The 22,816-nt window shown below is 26.0% G+C and overlaps 1 protein-coding gene across 1 annotated transcript; it reads left to right on the forward strand.

Moving 5' to 3' along the window:
• Positions 1–342: 342 nt before the first annotated feature.
• LOC145841688 (kelch-like protein 7) lies at positions 343–22,814 on the forward strand. The gene is made up of 2 exons (XM_082949040.1): positions 343–1,040; positions 22,730–22,814. The coding sequence occupies exons 1-2, from the start codon at positions 343–345 to the stop codon at positions 22,812–22,814; spliced, it is 783 nt and encodes a 260-aa protein (XP_082805166.1).
• Positions 22,815–22,816: the final 2 nt, after the last annotated feature.

The raw sequence follows: 22,816 nt of genomic DNA on the forward strand, positions 1-22,816 counted from the left end.
CTGTTCTAATTACCAAGTCTTAATAAAACAATGTTTAGATATATAGAACGTTGTTTTGTTATGGTAATTGAAACTAAATACTTTTTAGAGTTAGAAAAATCTCTAGTCTTGAAAATTTTTGCAAGTTCTAGTTTACAAATTGATACAGAAGTTGAAGTTTATAATGGGGCAAATAAATGGTTAAATCACAACATTAAAGAACGTAGCAAGTTTTCAAAACAATTATTATTGAAAACTCGTCTTAATCTTTTATCAGAACAAGTACTAAAATATCTCCAAACTGAATCTTCATGTATTTTAGAAAACATTGAGTTTGTTGAAATGTTGAATAACAGTGATAGCATGAATGTGTCTAATCATTTAAAAAAAAGTAGACACTGTAATCAAAACGTGTTCAATATTCTTATTTGTGGAGGTCGTGATAGAAGAGAAAACAAATCTGTTAACCAAGTAAGAGAAATTTGTGGAAATAGTCTAGAAGAACTCAAGGAACCTCCTTTAATGTCAGAAAAACGAGAATTTTTAAAAGTAGTTTATTTTAAAGGAGAAGCGTATGTATTTGGTGGGTTTAATCCTGAACTAAATCGTATAAGGTCAGTTGAAAAATATTCACCTGTTAGTAAAACTTGGAATTATGTTTGCGATTTACCTGATAAACGTCAGTGTTTTTGTGCTTGTTCATTTATGAATAAAGTATACCTTTTTGGAGGTCATGATTGGAAGTCTGGTTATTTGAAGTCTTGTCTTGACTTTGATGCAAAAAAAATTAGATGGAAAGAAGCTGCAAAATTTAATGAAGAAAAATCACTTGCAGCATGTTCAATATTTGAAGAAAGTATTGTTGTTTCCGGTGGATATTACGGTTATGATTTAAACACAGTAGAACTATATGATGCATATAGTGATTCTTGGACACCAATGCCAAATATGATTGAAGAAAGAAGTCACCATAGTTTAGATAGTCTAAAAAGCAAACTGTTTGCAATTGGTGGTGCAAATTTAAACACGAATTGTGAAGTTTTCGATAAAACTAGCAATATGTTTGTAACACTTAAAACGCCCAAGCTCTATTCTCGTTATGTGACAGCTGTTTCGGTTAAGAGTAAACTATTTGTCTTTCAAAGTTGTACACAACTTGTATTATGTTATGATGTTGATAAAGATAAATGGTCAGAAGAATCATGTGAAGCTACTGAAAACATTAATTATTTTTCATCAGTTAAACTGCCTTTGTATTGATAGAATAACCATATAATAAATTTATTTTTGTAGTAGTTTGTTACATCTTTATAGTTATTTTTATTTAGGAATTTAATTAAGTTACGATAAAAAGTTCAGTGCTAGAATTTATACTAAAGTTGTAAAAAATTGATATATTTATTAGTTTCTTAATGCTTTATAGGCTTAAAATTTGCCATTAAAATTTAAACTTATGATATATTTAAAAATGCTAAAGATGATTTGTTTAATATTAAAACCAACAAGACCTTTTTGTAATTTTCTTAACCTTTTATGCACTATTATTGCAAATAATGATGCAAATAAACAATTATCTAGTTTTAAGAACGTTTAAACTACTATTATTAAGTAATGTAATTAAAGTTACTTTATATACTACATAAATAAATCTGTATTAACTATATATACTAGCTAATTTTTTAAAAAGTTAAGTATTTGTAAATCTATATATCTTCAAGTATTATAGTCAAATTCTTAGTTGCTGCTTTTAAACATTAAAATAAGTAAGTTTTTTATAGTTTCTTCACAAAAGCTTTACTTTCATCAAAAGAGCTAGTGCAAATATAGTAGAGTGATTAATCAAAAAACCGCAACATAAACCAACGAAATGTCTTCGTATAATTATAATAAAGTAACTTAAATAAATACATATAGCTGCAACGGTACGTTGATGTTAAGAACATTTAATTACAGTATTATTTTTTTAATATCTATATGTGTGAAAATTACCAAAATTCTAAACATTAGAATAAATTAATTAAAATGAAGTTCAATTAACCTAGTTGTTTTAACATATATGTCTCACATGCAATATTTTTAAGCAAAAAGTTGTTATAAAGTTGTCTGATTGTAAATGTAAACTTTAGTAAAAATGTGTAGCTTGTGAATTTTCTTAGCCTTTTTTCGGCATGATTTACGTTTATGAGTAATTGATCAGCTTTCACTATGCTAAAAGAAAAAAAACTAGCTTGTAAATTATTAATTCTAAAAAAATATGATTTTTTTTATCAAAAATAGAAATTTTCAAAAAGATTTAATAAACAAATTGTAATGGTAAAAAATTATTGAAAAGTAAATTCCTTTAAAGGAAAGTTTATAAAAATAATAATTTTTGTAAGTTTAAATATCTTTTTCTCCATATCTTAAAAAATATTAAAAGATATAAAATATAAATAAAAGTATATATGGTATACTAATTTAAGTCTAATTAATAAGCTTATAGAATACAGTATTCAATAAATGTTAAAAGAGGAAATTTGTATCAATTTCAATAGGATATAAACTTTTGGAATTTGAATAGTAGTGCATTTATGAAAAACACATAGCTAATAAGTCATTTGTCATGACTTAAAACAATAAAATATTATTTTTTAATACATCCTGAAAGTTTAAGAATTTTATACCTCATTAACTTAAAAAACGTATAATTTTTATCCGTTTTATTCGTTTAAAGATAAAAATTATATTTTTGAGATCAGAAACAAAAACCTAAGTTTTTTAATTGACTTATATACTGTTTATTAAACGACAAAAAACGCTCAAAAATGACCTGGTGCTTGACAAAACTTTTCAGTTATAAAGTCATACACCAGAACAGTTTAAAGTCATTTCCAGAACTTATATTTGGTAAGTTTTATGTAAACATGTCTATTATACTAACTATTTTAGAGCTTTGAAGTTTAGGTAAATTCCAGCTTCAATTAAAACTAAAAGCTAAAATTATTAAAATAATAAATCATTCTTTGTTTAAGTTGCGTACTTAAGGGCTGAGGCTTAAACGTTTAGATATAACAACAGTATTTTACTAAGTAGTTAAAATATCTAAAACAATCAGCTATAGAACGTTCAATATGTTCGTGTTGTTTAATAAACTTAATTGAAAACTAATTAATAGTTTAGTTATAATTGTATGATATTAAACTTAGATAATAAACTGTTTTTTTAATTTCTAACTAACAAAAACTTTTGTATCTCAATTATTCTTCAATTAATTAACAACTATTTTTATGTGAAAAGAAATCACGATCTACTTTCCTCCTTTCAAGGAAAAATATCATGAGAGAACTATTATAGCATACTTTATCACAATACGTAACTTTTTTTTTTAAGTAAAAGTAAAATAAAAACAAGTTTGATTGTCGAAAAAAATATCATAAGTATCCAATCTACTTTGTAAGGTAAAACAAACATACGTTTTTATTATTTGAAAGATTATTAGGCAAAGTAAGCTTTGCTTAAAATGCTTAATTTTTATTTTTCTCAATAGAATCTTTATATTTGTTGAGAAATTTTGTTTGTTTTAAATACTGACATTTGTTTTAAGTACTCTTTGAGCGATACTTAGTTAATTTTGTGAAATTGAAAAGAAAATAAATATATAACTCAAATAAAAATTATTTTATTTTTGTTAGCATTTTTTGTTATAATTTTTAAAAGTTTTTAATTGACAAATAAGTGAAGCAAAATTGTTTCTCTTAGGACCTGATATAAAAATTTTAGAAATGACTTGTAGCAACGTTTGCTTGGTTACTTAGTTTTGATTGGCCAGTTTGAATTTTCAAATTAATTACAAACTTGTTTTTGAAAATTTAAGTTGCTAAGTAATTTTACTTGTGTTCAATGTGAAAACATTTCAACCAACTTGATAGAGATGATGTTAGCTCACTTGTATTACTGTGCCAACTAACATACTGAATTCATTGTCAACTTCCACAAATAGGTAAGTTAAATTTGAGTATTGTTTAAAACTGGTTTATATGTTTTAATAAAATGGTTTTAAAAAATGTATTTACTAAACAAACCTTTATAAGTTTTTAAGTTATCAACCTCCCTTAAACATTTTACCTCAATTAAGTAACTTGAAGTATAATAAAGCACAATGTATTTTATTAAAAAAAACAAATATTTTATTAATTGTTGTAAACATAGTTTTTAATTATCCCTTAAGTTAAAATAAAATCAGTTTCACTTTTCCCATTTGTAACAAACATTTGACTAGTATTTTAAGTGATTCAGATCATGTGTAGTTTATGCTTCCATTTAATACATTAACTTAATTTAAAAATCAAGTTACATATTAAAAAATTAAAATCCTACTAATAGACAGATGTTAACTCCAAGGTGGCCATTTAATCTGGTAAGTCTGGAAATTGAAAACAAAAATCTGAAGTTTTCAAATAAAATAATTTAAAGTACGTGAGAAAACCTGTAATTTTGAAATTAACATATAAAGTAATAAATGCTGTATTAGTTGAGAATATTATTTTTTTAGAAGTAAAGAAATTCGTTCTTTTAAAGCCTGAAAGCAGAATCATATAATTTCTAAAAACCAGTGGCCACCCTGTAACTCCCTAACAAAGTTTAAAGTCAAAAAAAAAACTGTAAAATCTGTAAAAGCTGAAGCTCTAGTTTCAAAGCAAGAGTTAAATGACATTTAAAATTGTAAAATAGCACTATCAGTCAATCTAAAAATCACTGCTACCAGAACAAACTCTTAATCAGTAGCTCAGTTTTATAGTTAAATGTTAATTTACAGAAAGAAAAAGAAGTTTATCTAGAAGAAGGGTTGTCACACACTCTGAATACTTTAGCTAGTTTGAAAATTTTTCAATATCAAGATAGTTTTTATGACTTTAAATCTACTAATTTCATAAAAGTTATGGTTTTGTTTTCTACATAATAAATACCAAGTCATTTTATTAATACAGCATGTGGAAGTAAGTCTTTTTAATAATCAGTTATTTTACAGTAAAAATCTTTGATATATAAGTAATCAAACTTTGACAGTTTCATAGGTTCCTTTTGAGAGGTGTACAGTAAAATGACAAAATGTTCTTTCACTTCATATCTATCTCTTTCTAAAATGTTGAGCAATTTTTTTAAAAATTTCCATTCTAATTTTTAAATAACTAAGAAAAGTCTATTAGAAAAAACTGTAAAATTTTTAAGTAAGTTTAATTAAAAAAAAAAAAATTTTGGTCATAAACTTTTGTTTAAATCAAAAATAATCTAACACATTTTTATAATTGAAGCAAGGAACACTCTCTAAAAGTTTGAAGTCTCTGCTAAAAAAAAAGTTAGTAAAGCTGTGTGTATTTGACAATAAAAAATTTGTTCTTCATAGGCTTGTATTGGAAAGTTTTTAATTTGAGTTGTTATATTGTTTATTGAACAACAAAAGACCTTAAAAAATTTGGTCTAAAAACCTGGTGCACATACAAGCACCTGGTGTACAAAGTTAACTAAATCTGCAATTGTTTTTAAAATAAGCATAGTTAGTAAGCAATACTTTATACTTTAAGATTTACTTTAGAAATTAATATTATTTTGTGTAAAAAAAATGTTTGACAATCCTCACCTATGCCTTTGTGATATTTTTAGTTGTACAAGCTGATTAATCGTAAAAGTTTCAAGTCAAAAACTTTTTCTTTGAATAAATTAGTCATCAAAACATTCTTTAAAAATAAAGCTTATAACTTCAATCAAGGTTCGTTACTTATATCATTGTAGCATTTCAGCAAAATAACTCTTAAAGTCTCATATGATTTTTTTTATTCTGGAGTCAATCCAAAACTTAGGAGCTAAGTACCTGATGGGGGAACGGGTCAAAATTGCACTAAGACAAAATTTCACCAAGGGTCAGTTTTGTATGAGTTACACTTATGCACAAGAGTAAAATAAAACAAAAAAATCTATAAGATAAATTAATAAAAAAACAAACAGAAAAAAAAAGTTACTGACCAAGGGTAAACGTTAGGGGTAACAGTGATAGTAAAAATAGAAATAAATAAATTAAGAGAAAAAATAAAATTCAACAGTGCAAAATTTACCATTTGTGAAAAAGTGTCTTTGTGCAATTTTATCCCCTTGTGCAAAAGTATCTTTGTGCAATTTTGAGGCATTGTGCAAATTTGACAGCTACACCCTGATAGAGTTTTGTTTAAGCTTTTTGTCTATCCATATTATGATTTTAGTTTCTATAGAAACCTTAAATTGTATGATTGAACAAAACAATTACTTCAGTTTAAGCAACATACAATTTATTTAAAAAAATTACATCAATATTTTCTTTAACTGATCAAACTTTCACCTTTTTATAATCAGCCACATATCTGTTTATTTAATAGAATAAAAATTGTAGAATAAATGTTTTTGTTTAGTAAAGGTTTTAAAATTAACAAATTACTGAAGCCAAAGAAATATTAGAAACTTAATAGAAATAAATCTCATTAAATCATAGCTTTAAATCCTACTCTAATTTTTTTAATTATAAAATGTGGGGTTGTTGTTTTTAATGTGCTTAGAAATATTATGCTGATGTTTAGAACATTATTTTCAAAACTTGTTTGAATTGTAACCGACCTAATTGTGTTAAAGCAGTTGTGGGCTATGAGCGGTTCAGCATTTTAATTCCAAGAACAAAAGTTTGCTCTTATCTAAAAGCTAAAATTACTTAAGGTGCTTTTTATGCAGTAAAAAAAATAGATTAAGTTTTGACATGTAATCCGTTTTGTAACCAAATTTCAATACAAACATAAATAATAATAAAATTTCATAACCAGTTTTCTTCAAGTTTAAATAAAAATTACAATTTTTAAACAACTAACCCCATATTTTCATAAAATGTTCTTGCACTATTCTAGAACATCTTGTATGAAATAGTTTTTGTTTTATGTCAAAAGAAGGCTTTAGTATGATAATTTGTTTATGATTTTACAGTAATTAGACTATAAATTTTTAAAATTATTGCTCAGAAAAAGTAATTTTTGTCTAAAAAAAATATGTATATCCCTAGTATCTATTAAAGGGCATAAGGGGGGGTCCACCTTTATTTTTACATGTTGATATTATTTTATAGAGCTTTATCTGAGCTATCAGACATTTTTAACCGCTTAAAAAGACTAAAAGTAATTTTTGAGATATGACGATCAAAGTTGGTGACCTCAATAGGTTACTAATGGAAGGCGCAAACTTCAAATGCCAAAAAAAGACCATTTCACAAAAAATCTATCTCCTCCTTAATTTTTTAAGCGAACTTCTTCAAATTTTCACAGGCAGTTTATTATTAATTTTTGAAAAAAATGAATGTAGGATTTTTTTTATTTTGAAAAATAAAATTTTTAATAATAAAAAACCTTTTTTTTTTGGTTTTTTTAATCTAAATTTTAATTTTTATTATTTTTTAAATTCCAACATTCAAAGTCTATTGAATTATAAAAGGAACGTTTTCTGAAAGTTTGAAGTCTCTAGCTCAAAAACTGAAAAAGACAGAATTTATTTTAATTTCCAAGAAAATTGACCCCAAAAAATTTGCAGTCAATATGTTTGTATAGGATACTTTTTTTAAAAACTACAATGTCTCAAAAGTTGAGTAATATTTCTTAATTCTATAAATACTGGCTTGTAGTCTATACTTAACGCTATCATTTAAGATCCAATGTTATTTTTAGTAAAAAAATGTTGGAACCCCCCCCCCCCCCCACCTATGCCCTTAAATTTACCACCATACTGTTATTTCACACCTATGTATTGTTTTTGTCTGCAATTTCTCTTTTGTTTAAAAGTTTATAAAGTTCTCAATGAAAACAACAAAAAGCTGAAACTATCTGAACAAACTTATTTTTTAATTAAGTATTTTATAGTCTTAGCATGTTTTATCTTTAAGTGTGTTGCTTATGATTGTATTTTCTGTTTATAACACAGTATTTTTTTATTATAGTTATTGATTTTGAATTTAATACAAATCTCTTTCACTTCTTTTAAATAATTAAAAATTTTGATAAGCCTAAATTAAAATAATATCAAATTAGATTACCAGTTATTAAAATTATTAGGTTTTATGGAACTCAAAATCTTTTTAGTTATAAAAGGAATCTTTCCTAAAAACTTTAGGCTCTATTAAATTAAAAGCGAGACTATTTTGATTGATTTCTAAATATCAAAATAAAAATTTATTCTACTATGTATCTAAAAGATATATTACAAAATTTTTAAATAATTTCAAAAACTACTGAAAATTAGTATATATAACACTTATTTAAGCCACATTTCAAAGAACACTGAAATTTCTGCAAAAAAAAATCGTTTGTAAGTAATTATTAAAGTTACAACCGCTTATTTTTTCAACAATAATATTTTTTGAGATATGGTCTGTTAAATAACTTTAAGAATTTATATAGTTGTGTACCCTTAATAGCCATTATTAAATTTTTTAAAAGTTTTTTATCACCCCCATGCCCTTGACTATTTATTTTTTATCTGACACAGAATTTTTTATTTTTCATTTAAAATTAACAGAACCTTCCTGGTTGATTGGAAGTACAGATGAGCTAATTTTTGTCGACATTGGAGACAAGCAGCAATCATCAACGAAATAGCCACATTAAAGTTTGTGTTGAGTACGCTGGAGTGTGGAGCTTTTGAATTGGAAGGGTGACAATCTACAACAATCATGTTGAACAAGTGCTAAGATGAGAACCCACTTCGAATTAATATTTTAGTTTTGTTTGTTTTTACAGCAAGAAGCTCTAACCTTTTATTTGAGTAAATTTAAAGTTGTTATGTATGATTACTAGTACATAGCTTTGAAATAAAAATTATTTATTTCCCCCTCTTAATAATTTTAAAATGGTAGAAATTTACTATATAATAAATTCTACTAAATAATTTTATTTAAAATTATTTTTATGATATTAGAATTTAGATAATGTGTAGTTTAATACATATTTTTTTGTAACTATTTTTTACTGACCTATAAAATTTAAACTACAAGTACACATTGTGATAGTGTTAACACGACTCATTTTTATGTATAAATCAAACAGCTTTTTTATGTCTCTTTTGTGATATACTTTAAAAGGGAAGTATAATAAATTTTAGGTTCAGAGGATAATGTTAAAATTTTTCAAACAAGTCTTAATATGTAAATAATCATCATAAATTTAAATTTTCTTTCACAGATATCATTTAAAATACTTTCCTGTATATAAGTGATAAAACTTATAAGTTTTGCTTATTAAATTTTAGAATAGATCTATAATAGTGTGTTTCTCTCATCTCCTGTAAAATATTTAACCTTGTCAGCTGTAAAATCTAGGATCTTCTGATTGACTTAAATGAAATTTCTCATTATTATGAATTTTAATTAATAAAACTTACTTTTGGTTTTACTTGTTATATATTTAAGTAATGTGGTTTAGAAGTAATGGTAAAGATTAAAATTTTTGGTAAAATACATAGGGGTAAGATTTTAGATGTCAATTATGTACTTCTTTATTATCACCTTATTTCATTTGCATAATAATGTATAAAAAAATACTCAAAACTTTACCACTAAAGCCGACCCGTTTAAGACTGTAAGTTATGTATAACGTTTTAATATCTTTCTTAGAATAGCAAACAACTTCTTTATTACATTTTATAAATAAATGCTCATGTTTAAAATTGTTTTAAACAAAACTGACCCTATTTAACCCATTATATTTTATCATATGACACTTAAATCTTGACACATATTTGTTTAAAACAGTTTTGAACATGAGTAATTTCTTATAAAATGCAAACAAGAAGTTTTTAGCTGTTCTAAATGTAACTTTAAACATTTTAGTTAAAATTTTGTACAAAATTTACAGTATTGACTCATAAAACTATTATATAAAATAAAAGCATTAGTAAGCAATTCACTTTGAAAAACTTATCTTAGAGTGAAAATTTTGTATACTCTTCAAACTTGATTAAATTTACTATTTAAATAAATTGTTAACTAAAGTATTTATTTATCTTACACATATATTAGAACCATTCTTTGAATGTTTTTAGGTGTTTTGTTTGATTATAAATTCTTTAGGAAATATATTGGTTTAAGGTCATAAGTAGGGTCTTTTTTTACAAAACTAGCATTAGTTTTTATATGAATGCTTAAAGTAGAAACTATAAGACAGTTTTTAACTAATATACAAAAAACTTTTTAGCGATCAGAAACTTTTTAGCCATTACTGACAAACATCACTGTACAAGAAACTTAAGACTTTTAATATTTTAAGGCCATGGTGGTCATCCTGTATTTCAAGTTGATCTTTGTAGATTTTTATCTTATCAATAAAAACTTTTTAGCGCTTAACAAAACCAAAGAAATTTTCGAAGTATAATAGATCTTGTAATAAGTCTCTCATGATATTTATTTAAGTTTGCGCATTTTATTTATAACGTATTAAATTAACAAACTTTAATCTCGAAAGTTTCTTAGAGTTTTGTTAAGCGCTAAAATGTTTTTATTGTTAAGATAAAAATTTACAAAAGATCAACTTGAAATACAATTGACCACCATGGCCTCAAAATCTTAAAAGTCTTAAGTTTCTTGTACAGTGATGTTGTCAATATCATTTAAATTGAATAACATCATAATAAGCTATCAAAATCTGCTATTGTTGAAGCATTGTTTTATCAAGTATAATAAAATAAATTAAATTTTACAATCTGCTATCCAAAATGCATTATACTATTGACCCTTTCTAAAACTAAACTAAAAATGATTAGTGTTAATAACTTAAACAAACTTACTTTTATATTCAACTTAAAGTATTTATATAAAAAAAACATTAAAAATTAATAATATATAACTGTTAAATTGTTTAAAACAGTAATATTTTTGAATATAAATTCAATTTAAATAAGTATTAATTATCAACTTTTAACTTGTCTATTAAATGACTTACTAAGTAAAGTTATTATTTTAGTTGTTGGTAATTTAAGAGAATAATCAGGTAGATAACTTGTTTTTTTAATTGAAATTTCACTATATAGTTTAAAGTATTCATAGATTAGCCATGCTATAACTTCAATTAATATTTAAAAAATAACAATATTTTTTTTCAAGCTTCTTTTAAGCTTTTATTATTTTATACTTGTTTTTACATTGTAACATACTATTAATTATTTTTAAAATACTAAAGTTTTTAAATGTAAAAAAGTGTATATATCCCTCAGCAAATTTTAATCGTTTATAGATACATAAAATTAATTACTATTATTTTCTAAAGCTTAATCAATAGGTATATTGTTTTAGCTACTTGCTGTAAATAACAAACAATCATTATTGTTTTTTTTTCGTTTTTGCTGTTTATGTTTTGTTTATCCGCCTGAGTTTGATATATATACTAAGTTAATCACTTATAAGGTTTAGTAGTATCCTGGGTATTTGTTAGGATGTAGGATTTAGCTAAGTTATCATAAGTTAAAAAAAAATAATCAATTTTGCAGTGTGCAGTATCATAGAAATAGTAGTTACTAAATACTAAAGGAAAATAATTTTTTTTTACCCATTTCAAAACCACCCAAAAATCAAAGCTAAAATGACTAAATCTTATATTATGCTTTACAGCAGTGCTTCTGAAATGGGGTTCCGCGACGCCTCTCAGGGGTTCCGCAAAGCCTTTCGAAATTTAAGAAATAAATTTGAAAAAAAAAAAAAACATTAATCATAAAACCTTAAAAAAAATGGAACACATAAAAGTTGTCATAAATCTATTTTATGCTGAGCAACTAGACGAGTCTACTGACGTAAGCGGCAAACCTTGTTACTCGCTTTTGTTAGATATTGTGGGCAGGAAGGATTCAACGAAGATATATTATTTTGTGGAGAATTACCCACAAAAACAACTTCTGTTGAAGTAATGAAGTGTGTCGAAAATTATTTCATCAGCAAGGGTTTAGAGTTGAATAAATGTGTCGGCATTTGCACTGACGGTGCAGCGTCTATGACTGTGTCCAAAAGTAGTGTAGTGAGGAAAATGAAGGATACAGCAGTTGAAGCTAAATGGATACATTTTTTTTTACATAGAGAAAATTTGGCAACAAAACATCTTCCTTCTTGTTTAATAGAAGTTCTCTCAGCGTCGATTAAAACTGTTAATTTTATAAAGAAAAGTGACACAAAGGCCAGATGATTCAAAGAACTTTGTGAAAGTTTAGATGCCTACCATCTGCGACTTCTTTATCACAACGAAGTTTGCTGGCTGTCGAAGGGGCGGACACTGGTTCGTGTCGTTGAGTTAAAAAAGCAGGTGTTCACCTTTCTTAAAGATCAAGGCTCAGAATTAGTGAAGTTATTTAAAGATGATGTTTTTTTGGCCAGACTAGCTTATCTCACCGATATTATCGAAGAATTGAACTTAAGCATGCAAGGGAAGCAAAATTCCATTTTTGTCATAACAGACAAGATTGAGGCGTTTAAAAATGGAATTAACTTTTGGAAGAAAAAGGTTGGCAATGGTAGTTTTGCGATGTTTCACCGGTTTGATGAGGCCCATGAAAAATGCATAGAATTCAACTTCTCTGACGAAATATACAACCACCTTGATCTTTTGTCTATAAAATTTAAACAATATTTTCCTGAAGATGTTTGCATCGGAAATTTATGGATTTTGATTCCTTTTATGTGTGATATTGCTTCAGAAGAAGTGAATCTTCCTACAGATACAGAAAACGGATTGCTGCAACTATCTTAAGATAGTAATTTAAAATTGAGTTTCAAAGGAAAGGAGCTTTTAGATTTTTGGGTATGTGCAATTTCAGAGTACCCCGTCTTAGCAAAGCGTGCAGTAAAATTTCTTTACTATTCACCACCACTTATCTTTGCGAGTCTAGCTTTTCGCTTGTAACAAACATTAAAACGAAGCAAAGGGACTGTATGCTGACTCCAACCTTATCTGCCTGTCTCCATCACAGTTTATCCAAAATCCAGCCGCGCATTGACATGCTTGTTGCTAAGAGACAAGTTCAAGTTTCGCACTAAATGTTTTTTATTTATTTTTGGTTAGGCATCTTACCCGTTTTTTAAAGTAATCTGTGAATTCGATTAGGTTCATGTTCATTTCGTTATTGTTTGTAGCTCTCATTTTGTTTTTATTATGCAAGGAAATATTTTTATGACGTTGAGATTAATCATGTTTCTTTTAGTTTATTTATTATAGAATCATAAAAAACATATTGCCTCTGGCGCAATTTGAGTTTGACTCGACTTAATACTATTACAATTGGTATGATTTATAACAATGATATAGTTTTGCCAAAAAATTTCGTTTTTCACTGAAATTCTTTTGTTTTTTGCAGTAAATATTATATTAAACATTTTATGTAAAATTAAATTAGGGGTTCCGCGGAAAAGTTGAACTTTGGAAAAGGGTTCCGCCACTAAAAAAAGGTTCAGAAGCACTGCTTTACAGTATACTGCAAGTAACAATTGTTTATTTATTGCCAATACTTTAAAATTTGCTTTATTTTTTAATTAATCTGAAAATTATTTAACCAAATTGATTTTTTTACTTATAATCTTAAACTTGATTTAAATTTCTTCTTTCAACCCCTACCTTTTATCTTTTACCCAAGTGACTCAAACGAATGTCATTTTTTGGTTTTTACCATTAAATTGTCTTCTCTAACCCTGCATTTGTGTTTATTTAAGCACGAATGACAAATTAACCCAGTGTCATTTTTGTTCGTAACATGAAATGACACTTACTAACCCCTCATTTGTGAACTAGCTTATATTCATCACAGTTTTTCAACTGAATGATGCTCTTTATGTTAGTGCAAGCGTTATATTCTCCTTTGAGTCTCGGGTTTTTAAAAGCTTGATTTGTAATCACTCAAAACTTTTACTAATTATAAAGCTGTTAAAATATTGCATTAAGTCTTCAGCAGTTTTATTTGAGTTTTTATTGGCAATTTAAACTTCTTCCAAAGTTTATTGTTATTGTGAAACAATCGTTGAGAGTCAAGTTACATTATTTACAAAATTTAAACCGTTCTGAAGTATATATTGGCAGTATATAGTAAAGCATAAAGATTTGTGGTGTGACCTACGGTTCAAGTATAGGTACCTACAGATAATGACTAAGAAAAAATCTAATAAAAATAATATATTTCATAACAAAATTTCCATGTATACTTTGAGCCAGGAGCAATTTTAAGTTGCCCCTTATAAGGTTATTGTAATATATATCACTTTTAAAAGATCGATTAGAAGCAAAATTAAAAAAAAGTACATGGAAATGAATCAACTAGTACGTTTTATTAAACGACCATTTAAGTATTATAATAGGCAACATACATCAAAATGATAAGGTCCGATTAGTAACTATATAAAACTTTTTCATTAGTTTTTACTTGTGGAAGAATTTAATTATACCTCAAAGAAAAAAAAGGAGCATTTAAAACTTATTAGTAATAAAATAGTAACTACAGCTAAAAATATCAAGGGTTACGTTATGATCTAAATAATCTCTAAATATGTACTAAAATTGATATGATTATACAAATGAATGTTACTTATTAAACAACAGATAATTTAGAAGGTTTTTACTATTGTATACAGTTAGGATCTCTAAAATCAATCGGTTTACTTGACAAAAGATTCTGATGTTATCATTTTACAACCAACTGCGCACCACTTTTTATTACGAAAACTGCTGTAACACTTTAAAGTTTCAGCATTTCACATACTACCAGCCCGTTATGGGTGAACGACTATTCAATTTGTTGATAAAAAATAGAAAGGGAGTAATGTATAATTCTCAACACAATGTAAGATCCTTGTAATATCTGCAAGCTAGTTTTTTTTTTTCGTTTTGACAAACATTAAATATTAACTGAGATTTGGCTTAAGTAAAAAAACATTATTATTTTTAAAATATCTTGAAAAATATTTAAGATTTTGCAAAAAAGTGGCTTTAGATATTAATAAGATCTACATAACTGTTCAAAATATAGTTTTAATTGTTTGTTATCAAAAGATCCTAGTGAAGTAACTTCACTGGAATATAAATAAAAACAAACTATACAGTAATCTTCCTTTATTAGTATTTAAGATCTACATATCTATTTTTTGAAGTTATATAACTTATTGAGATAGTCTTTTAAATATTCTATTAAGAATTTGAGTTGTCCGAATTTGAATTATCATGTAACATCTTGTTATAAACATGTAAGGCTACAACATAAGGAAGGGGCAACCAACGTTCATAGTAGGTGGACCATATTTACAATCACTGCTTTGCGGACCGATATAGTAAAATAAACTTAGTATTATGAGTTAGAATGTTTATTGATGAGGAAAAAATTTGTATTACCTCAATACACAAGTGATATGTAACTTAAATTTCAATGCTGGTTGGCTTTTCCTAGTCTAAACAGTAAGAAGTATAAAATTTTGATAAACAGGAACTGCTTACCGAACATTTATTAACAGTACCTGCAATTTTGAGGTCTATACTAGTTTCTGTAAGTTAAAAAAAAACAGACTTACTTTTTTATTAAATTAACAATGTTAGCTCGTAATTAGGTGGACTAGATCAGTGTTTCCAAAACTTTTTAGCAAATGGCCCCCTTCAACATAATTATTAAAAAACTACCATTGAAAACACTTAAGACTTTTTTTCTTGCTTCATCTGCAACTCGAAAATAGCTAGTGTAATTTTAAATTATGACTTCATGGCCCCCGGTGGCTCCTATATTGCCCCCTTTGCTGCTCTGGGCCCCTTAAACATCTGTCATGGCCCACTTAGAGAAACCCTTATCTGATAAATGATTATTACAAGTTAATTTTAATGCAAGTTGTTGTCTCACGCTAGACCCAGGCCTTGGTCACTTGAACTGAATTACAAATACCCAAAAACTTTTTTTTAGAACTTCATAGTTTTACAGACTAGATACCGAAAATTTTACTATGTACTGTACAGCCGAGTTTAAAACCTAGTGTAATTTATTAACCAGGTCATAAGCTATCATAAATATTTTCATAAGGATCGAAAATATTTTAAGTTTGAAGTGGTGTAAGGTGTGGATTGTGGAACAGTTAACTTATTAGTATTATTCATCATAACTTAATCGTACCTTAATTAATTACTGTTATATAAATATTCTATTTGAGACTATTTTATATAAATTACACAAGACAGTTTCAGTAATGTATTTATCATATAAATAGCCACAAACACTATTACAAAATATCTATTTTAAAAATATAAGTTACTTTTATAAATAACTTGGCAAAAGAGAAACTTAATAATAAATATAGTTTTAGTGCAGTAAACTATAAAATAATTAAAGAACTATCAAATGTATAAATCTTTTTTAAAATACTTAAAATAAATATTTTAAGTATTTTAAAAAAGATTTATACATTTGATTTAACTATTGTTTAAATGAAATTTTTTTGTGAACAGCAATATAAAAGCTTTATAATCTCTTAAACATTTAAATCTAACTCAAATTATTTAATGCGATTAACATACAATTTAAATATTAACTCTACATTAAACAATACCTACAATAAGATGCACAAATAAGTTCTAAACAAGATTTCTTTCAGTAGTTTTTCACCAGCTAACACAATAACACCTAAGTGCACACATCAAAATGTATTTCTTCTATTTTTTGTGAAATTTCTGATTATTAATTATCCTATGTTTTTTTTTTTTTGCATCATTTGGGTGCTTAAAGAATTCAGTCCACATATGGTCATTAGTGTCTAGGTGCAAGTAACTGCATCAAGCTCTGAATGTTCTCTTAATATTCAACATTCAAACAATAAATAATGCAAGTGATAGCAGCAGTTCATTACAGCGGCACTTTCTTCACAAATCTTATAATTTAGATTAATTGTAATAGTTATTTATCAGGATCTAGACTTATCGGACTCGATAAAAATTCGTATAAAAGTATCATCATACATCACTTACGTTGTTAAAATACGTTACTTAATATTGCTAACTTAGACGTATTTGCTATCAATGAAACAAGATTAAGCTGTTAAGTTCTCGACTATTTTTAATCAAATGTATTACAAAACTGTTTTAATTTGCAAATATGACAAACTAGTTTATAAAGTTTTCACAACTTAACACGAAACTAAAAAAACAAAGTGTAGTTGTAATGTGGTAATGTTGTAATGTTGTGGTAATGTTGTAATGCATTATGAGAATTATACTTAATTTGATTATAATAACATTTTTAAAACGATACTTTATTTTATGGCATTAAACTGCAATTTACAATTAGATAGTTTTATTATTTAAGCAATGTCATTTATAAACTTTTAAATGGTGCTGCTTTACCTGAGCTTTTTACTAGCTTGCAGTGGTTTTAAACTTTTTATTATGCTTTAGGAGTTGTTACTCTGTTTTGCAAAACATATAAATTAATTAAATAATTTTAATTAATTTATATGTTAAATTGAATTAAAACTAACTATTAAACTATAAATCAGCCCAATTAAATTATTTAAATTAGTTAATAAAACTTAAATAGTTAGGATGATTTATTTTTATAAATTTGTTAGTTTTCTGTTTAAAATATAATCTTTTAGCAGCAAAAAAAAAAGACACTATTTTGCTTAAACTTATATTAAACTCTTTTTATACAAATTTTTATTATGTAATCCGAAAGATATATATGTCAACATGTTTTCAAATAAAACTAACTTAGGCAATAAAATAATACTGTGACTAGTCAAAAGGTAGCAGTAATAAATCAACTAACTAAGACTTTTTGTAAAGATGTTAGTTGAACAAAACTGTAAGGTTATAAAAATCATAATTGTTGAAATTATTAAAGTAAGGAATGTATACATCATACAATAATTAGGGATAAACTATAAATGTATGATAAATATTAAAATTTAAAAACTTCCTAGCACCTTACAATATAACGATGAAAATTGCTTAGGTTTATATTTTATCTAAGTTTATGCTGAATAAAAACATTGTTCACCTGCCTAACAAAAAAAAAAATAATTATAAATTCTGCATTACTTTACCAAATGTCAATTTACATATCATTTTGAAATAATTCAACAAACTTAAGAAAATTAGTTAATTCCAAATTTAACTCGTAGCTGCCGTTGAGTTAACTTTCGTTTCTTTTCGAGATATATTTTGGCCTTTTTTATTTACACTGCATCAAAAACAAGTTAAGTTTATGGATAAAACATTGAACACCTTGGCTACTTTTTGAATTGTTTGTACATGATTTTAAGTTTAAAACCTACTAAAAGATTTAAAGTCAAACGCACTATAACCCTTATTAATCTTCTCAAGCACACTTTTGGTTTAACTAGAAATATTTGAACGTTTATATTATACCACAATTTTATTTTGTTCAGTGTATATTATTAAATTTTTAAAAGTTTATTAAAAAATTATTCAATAGTTTTCTGAAGGTTAAAAAAACATTTTAAAATGTAAAAGGTAATTTATCAATAAAAACACCTGCAAACGCTATGTTCGTTTTATTTTATAAATTTAACTTATCTGGTTGTTAGCTGATAGTTTTTAACACAACACGTCCAATATACTATTTAATGACTGGCAACTCAACTGTTATAAAATAATAATATATCTTTAAAAAAATATTGTAACATCTTACCTACTACTAGTATGCTTTTTTTTAGTAACTAAATAAAAATAATTCGAATAACTTTTTTAAATTGACATTATAACACGAGCTTAAACTACGAATCTTGCATATATAACTTATACAAACTAAATACATCATTAGCTATAAAATTACTTAAATATATTTTTATTAACGACATCTACTTTTACTTTGCATTAGTTTTAATGATTTTATTTTTGCACATTTGTAATATAAAAAGTCTTCAGGTTGTTAAGCTACTTAACTTTTTATAGTTATTAAACTGAAAGTCTATTTAAATAAACTTACTTTTATACAGTCAGTTTTACGATAGTCTAAACTTCATAAACTTAATTCTGGTCAAAATTATAAAACAAACACTTACACGAAACTGGGAAATAATAATTAAGATCTCCGTTCAAAACAACTTTGTTTAATAATTTTTTTTGATAATATAAACACAAACGATGACTTACTGACTCAGCTATAAATATTTGCTAGCTGTTTTAAGATGTTAAGGAATTTTCAATGTTTGTAGCAAATTTTAATGCAGCTACAAAACATTTAGTGAAAGTTTATGTTCCTTAAAAATTGATCAAATAAAAACTGAAATTGCTTTAAAAAAGATAATACAAAGCTTAAATACAAAGCAGGTCGACATACAAACTTTTTTAACTTTATTGTTTAGCAATTTGAAAAATATTTTTTCAAAACACTATCTTTTCAAAAGGTCTAATACTTTTTAACATTTGCTTGTAGAACATTTGAAAGAACTAAGAGCAAAAGTATTTATAAAGTAACTGTTGCATTAAGTTATGCAGTTAATTTCTTTTTTTATTAAATCAAATCAAATAGTTTAAAGAATACATTCGTTTGTTTATGTTAATCCTTTAGTGACGTTATTCACAAACGCATTAATTTTTCTTCTATATATATATATATATATATATTATTGAGTTTGCATCACTAGTGCATGGTGTCCTGTAATTTCTTTCAAAGAATCTACTCGAGTACCAATGATAACTTACTTAAGAAAAAAGAACATTTTTTTTATCTTCAGTATAGTTTAGTCATTAAATAGTTTTATGTAGTCTAATATTTACTATTTTTGTATTTAGATGATTATTAGTCTAGATGATTTTGCTATAGACTACTGTTGGTGCCTTCGGCGCCTTTGATCCTAAATTACTTCATTAAATTAATTTTTATTGTGTAAGCTAGTGTTTGTGGGTTTGTTACTAAAAAACGTCGCAAGCTTAGACTTCACTATTGTAAACTAGACTGAAAACCAACAACACAACAAGAAAACCATGTTTCTTACGTGCAACATTATTTTTACAAACATCTCTGAATCGTAATTCTTCGATTAAATATAAATTTTGTTTGTATGCCAACGTTTGTGAGTAAAGTCTGCGTATTTTTTATTTATTTCTAACTTGTGCTTTCAAATTTACTTATCATGGTGAATTGTCGTATCAAAATCTTACTTTTTTTTATTATTTACAGGATAAGTACGTACAACAATGTATACATCAGTGTTTCTATTGATAGTTTTGTGCACTTTATGTAAGTAATAAATATTATATTTTGAAGAAACTACTAGTACTATTATTTTATTTTTATATCATCAGACGATTTTTTTACAACTTGTTAAGAAAAACCTATAAAAGGTTTTTAAAAGTGAAATGAAACACCAATGTATATATTCAAAACTTTATCTACTATCTGTATTTATATGGTTATGAGTTTCTGCTCTTACTACTTTAAAAAACATTAGATTTCACATTTTGAATGATAGAGTTTTAAAAAGGTATATTTTTTTATTCTAGTTAAAATTGTTTCGCAGTTACAGGTTAATACTACTTGAATACTTTTTGAACTAGATGATTGGTCTAATGTTTTAATTGGATTATAACTTAAATACCTTTGACCTTGAATTCAACCACTCTTGACTCCATAATTACTTAGTTTAATTTATTTTTATTATGTAGGCTAGTGTTTGTTTTAGCGTCAATAAAATTTTTTACTAGCTTATCTGCAAAGCTTTTAGTAAGAAACGTGTATAAACCCAATATAAAGGTAAACAATTTTGTTCTTACATGCATTCTTGTATCAACAAGCTTCCTCTAAGTAAAGTAGTAACTCCAGTTTTTTATTTTGTAATTGTATCAAACTTTACTGAACTTTTGACGTTTTTAAAGGACGGTAAGATTATCATACAAATAAAAAGTAAATTTAATTTATAATACCTTATGATATTAAATTATTTTATTGCCCTTATTTTCTAATATTTTTTTTTATTACGGATAAGTTAGTAGTGGTTACAAAACTATCACAATATACCAATCAAAATAAGCTTAGTAAATACTAGGTAAATAGCTAACATTGTTTCATATAAAAAATACTTATTGTTAAAACTTTGTTCTTTATTTTAAGTAAGTTAGAATATGTTAAAAATTGATAAATACTGAGAATGAAATAGTATTAGTTTTTATCTACCTTTACTAACTATTATTATAAATTGAGGCTAGTTAATTTCTTTCTTTATATCATAAAAAATACATCTGGATATAGTAAAAGACTAGATTGTTTAAAAGTTTAAAATAATTTTAAAATATGTTTGTTAAACTATGCACTTTATAAGTATAAATAAATATCGGAAATAATTTCCAACTTATAGCTTTGGTTTTGATGTTTCTTTTTGACAAATTTTAACTATGCTAAATTTTTATAATATTTCTTATGTTTACTAAAAAATGAGAATTTCTATGAACAGTAACTAAACTAGATATTTTATTATTTTAAAAACTTAAACTATTTCACTCTTATAAAAATAAGGGTTGATCATGCCAATTCGATCATCAGACCACAAGTTTCGGTAGACTAAGACCGGTTTCGTCCTTATTAGGACTCATCAGTCAGTCACATCCGAAAAACTTGTAGTCGTCAATCTACAAACGGTTTATCGTGCTTTCGCATGAATCAACCATTTGATGGCAATGATTAGTGACGTCAGCATTGTCTTTGCCGTGCAACGTTTCAAACATTGTCCACTAGGCAAGACATCTGGTACGCTCGTTTTAGTACAATCAACAAAATCGGCTACAAGTTTTTCGGTTGTGACTGACTGATGAGTCCTAATAAGGACGAAACCGGTCTCAGTCTTCCGAAACTTGTGGTCTGATGATCGAATTGGCATGATCAACCCTTTTGTTAAATTTGAGCTTGTCTCACGGCAAACGAAAGTCCGGACTTGTTCTGCAGACTTTCGCCGATTTTGTTGATCTTATAAAAATATAAACATGTTTTGTATTAGTATATACAAACAACTAACTTCAGCTAAGTATGAAAAGTGTTTGAAGCTGACTATCTAATTCAAACACTGTATCGAAATCTTTCTTAAAGTTTTATATTTTAGTGCTAAAAAGAACTACAATTTCTCAAAAACCATAATTATCAAACTCTATTTGTACCTGTAGTTTTTGAAAATGAGTTTCTACATCATCAGACTACTAAATTCATACTGTGTATAAAAAAATTTCTCGATTGTAATTACTTAAAACCTTATATTTTATAATAAAGTCTGTTTTTTTATTTTAAACATCATTTTTTAACTTGACCCTTATATGAATAAATAAGGCACTAACTAATACATGATAAAACATTAGTTTTTGTTTTTTTACTGATTAAGCAATAAATGGTTTACTTAATTTTATTATTTAAACAAATATCATGAAAAATCAGCATTGTTAGATTGATCAACAAACTTTAAAATAATAGTTGTAATTTATAATATGTAAATAAACATGATTGACTAGAGAAGTCTCTAACTGGATAATAATAAAGTTGTGAAAGACAAATGTGAGCGATAATAACAAGACGTTCAGATACCAAACGTCAAGCTTTTTGCCACTAGTAGTGCTACAGATGCGGATAACACTTTCAAGATTTTCTACTCTCAGTATTCAAAATTGTCTAATAAGTTTGTACCTTAATCTTCTGTTTTATTTTAGTCTAGTAGTTTGTATACTTGATATTTGTGTCTATATGAAAATCTAATATTATTGTATTTTGTTGAAAGGGCCAGACTGCAGGTGAATGTACAATCTGCTATGCCACACCCGGCTTACAGGTATATACCACCTGCAGTTGTTTGCGTGATTTAACT

Source organism: Thalia democratica, chromosome 7, assembly GCF_965202585.1.
Source record: "Thalia democratica chromosome 7, ktThaDemo2.hap1.1, whole genome shotgun sequence".
In the NCBI taxonomy this organism is placed as follows: Eukaryota; Metazoa; Chordata; class Thaliacea; order Salpida; family Salpidae; genus Thalia; species Thalia democratica.

What these genes read in the sequence shown, in the direction of transcription:
- LOC145841688 (XM_082949040.1), top strand. Translation starts at nt 343, where the DNA reads ATGAATGTGTCTAATCATTTAAAAAAAAGTAGACACTGTAATCAAAAC. An exon ending in TTCGATAAAACTAGCAATAT is followed by an intron (nt 1,041 to 22,729) that starts GTTTGTAACACT and finishes TTTTGTTGAAAG; the next exon opens with GGCCAGACTGCAGGTGAATG.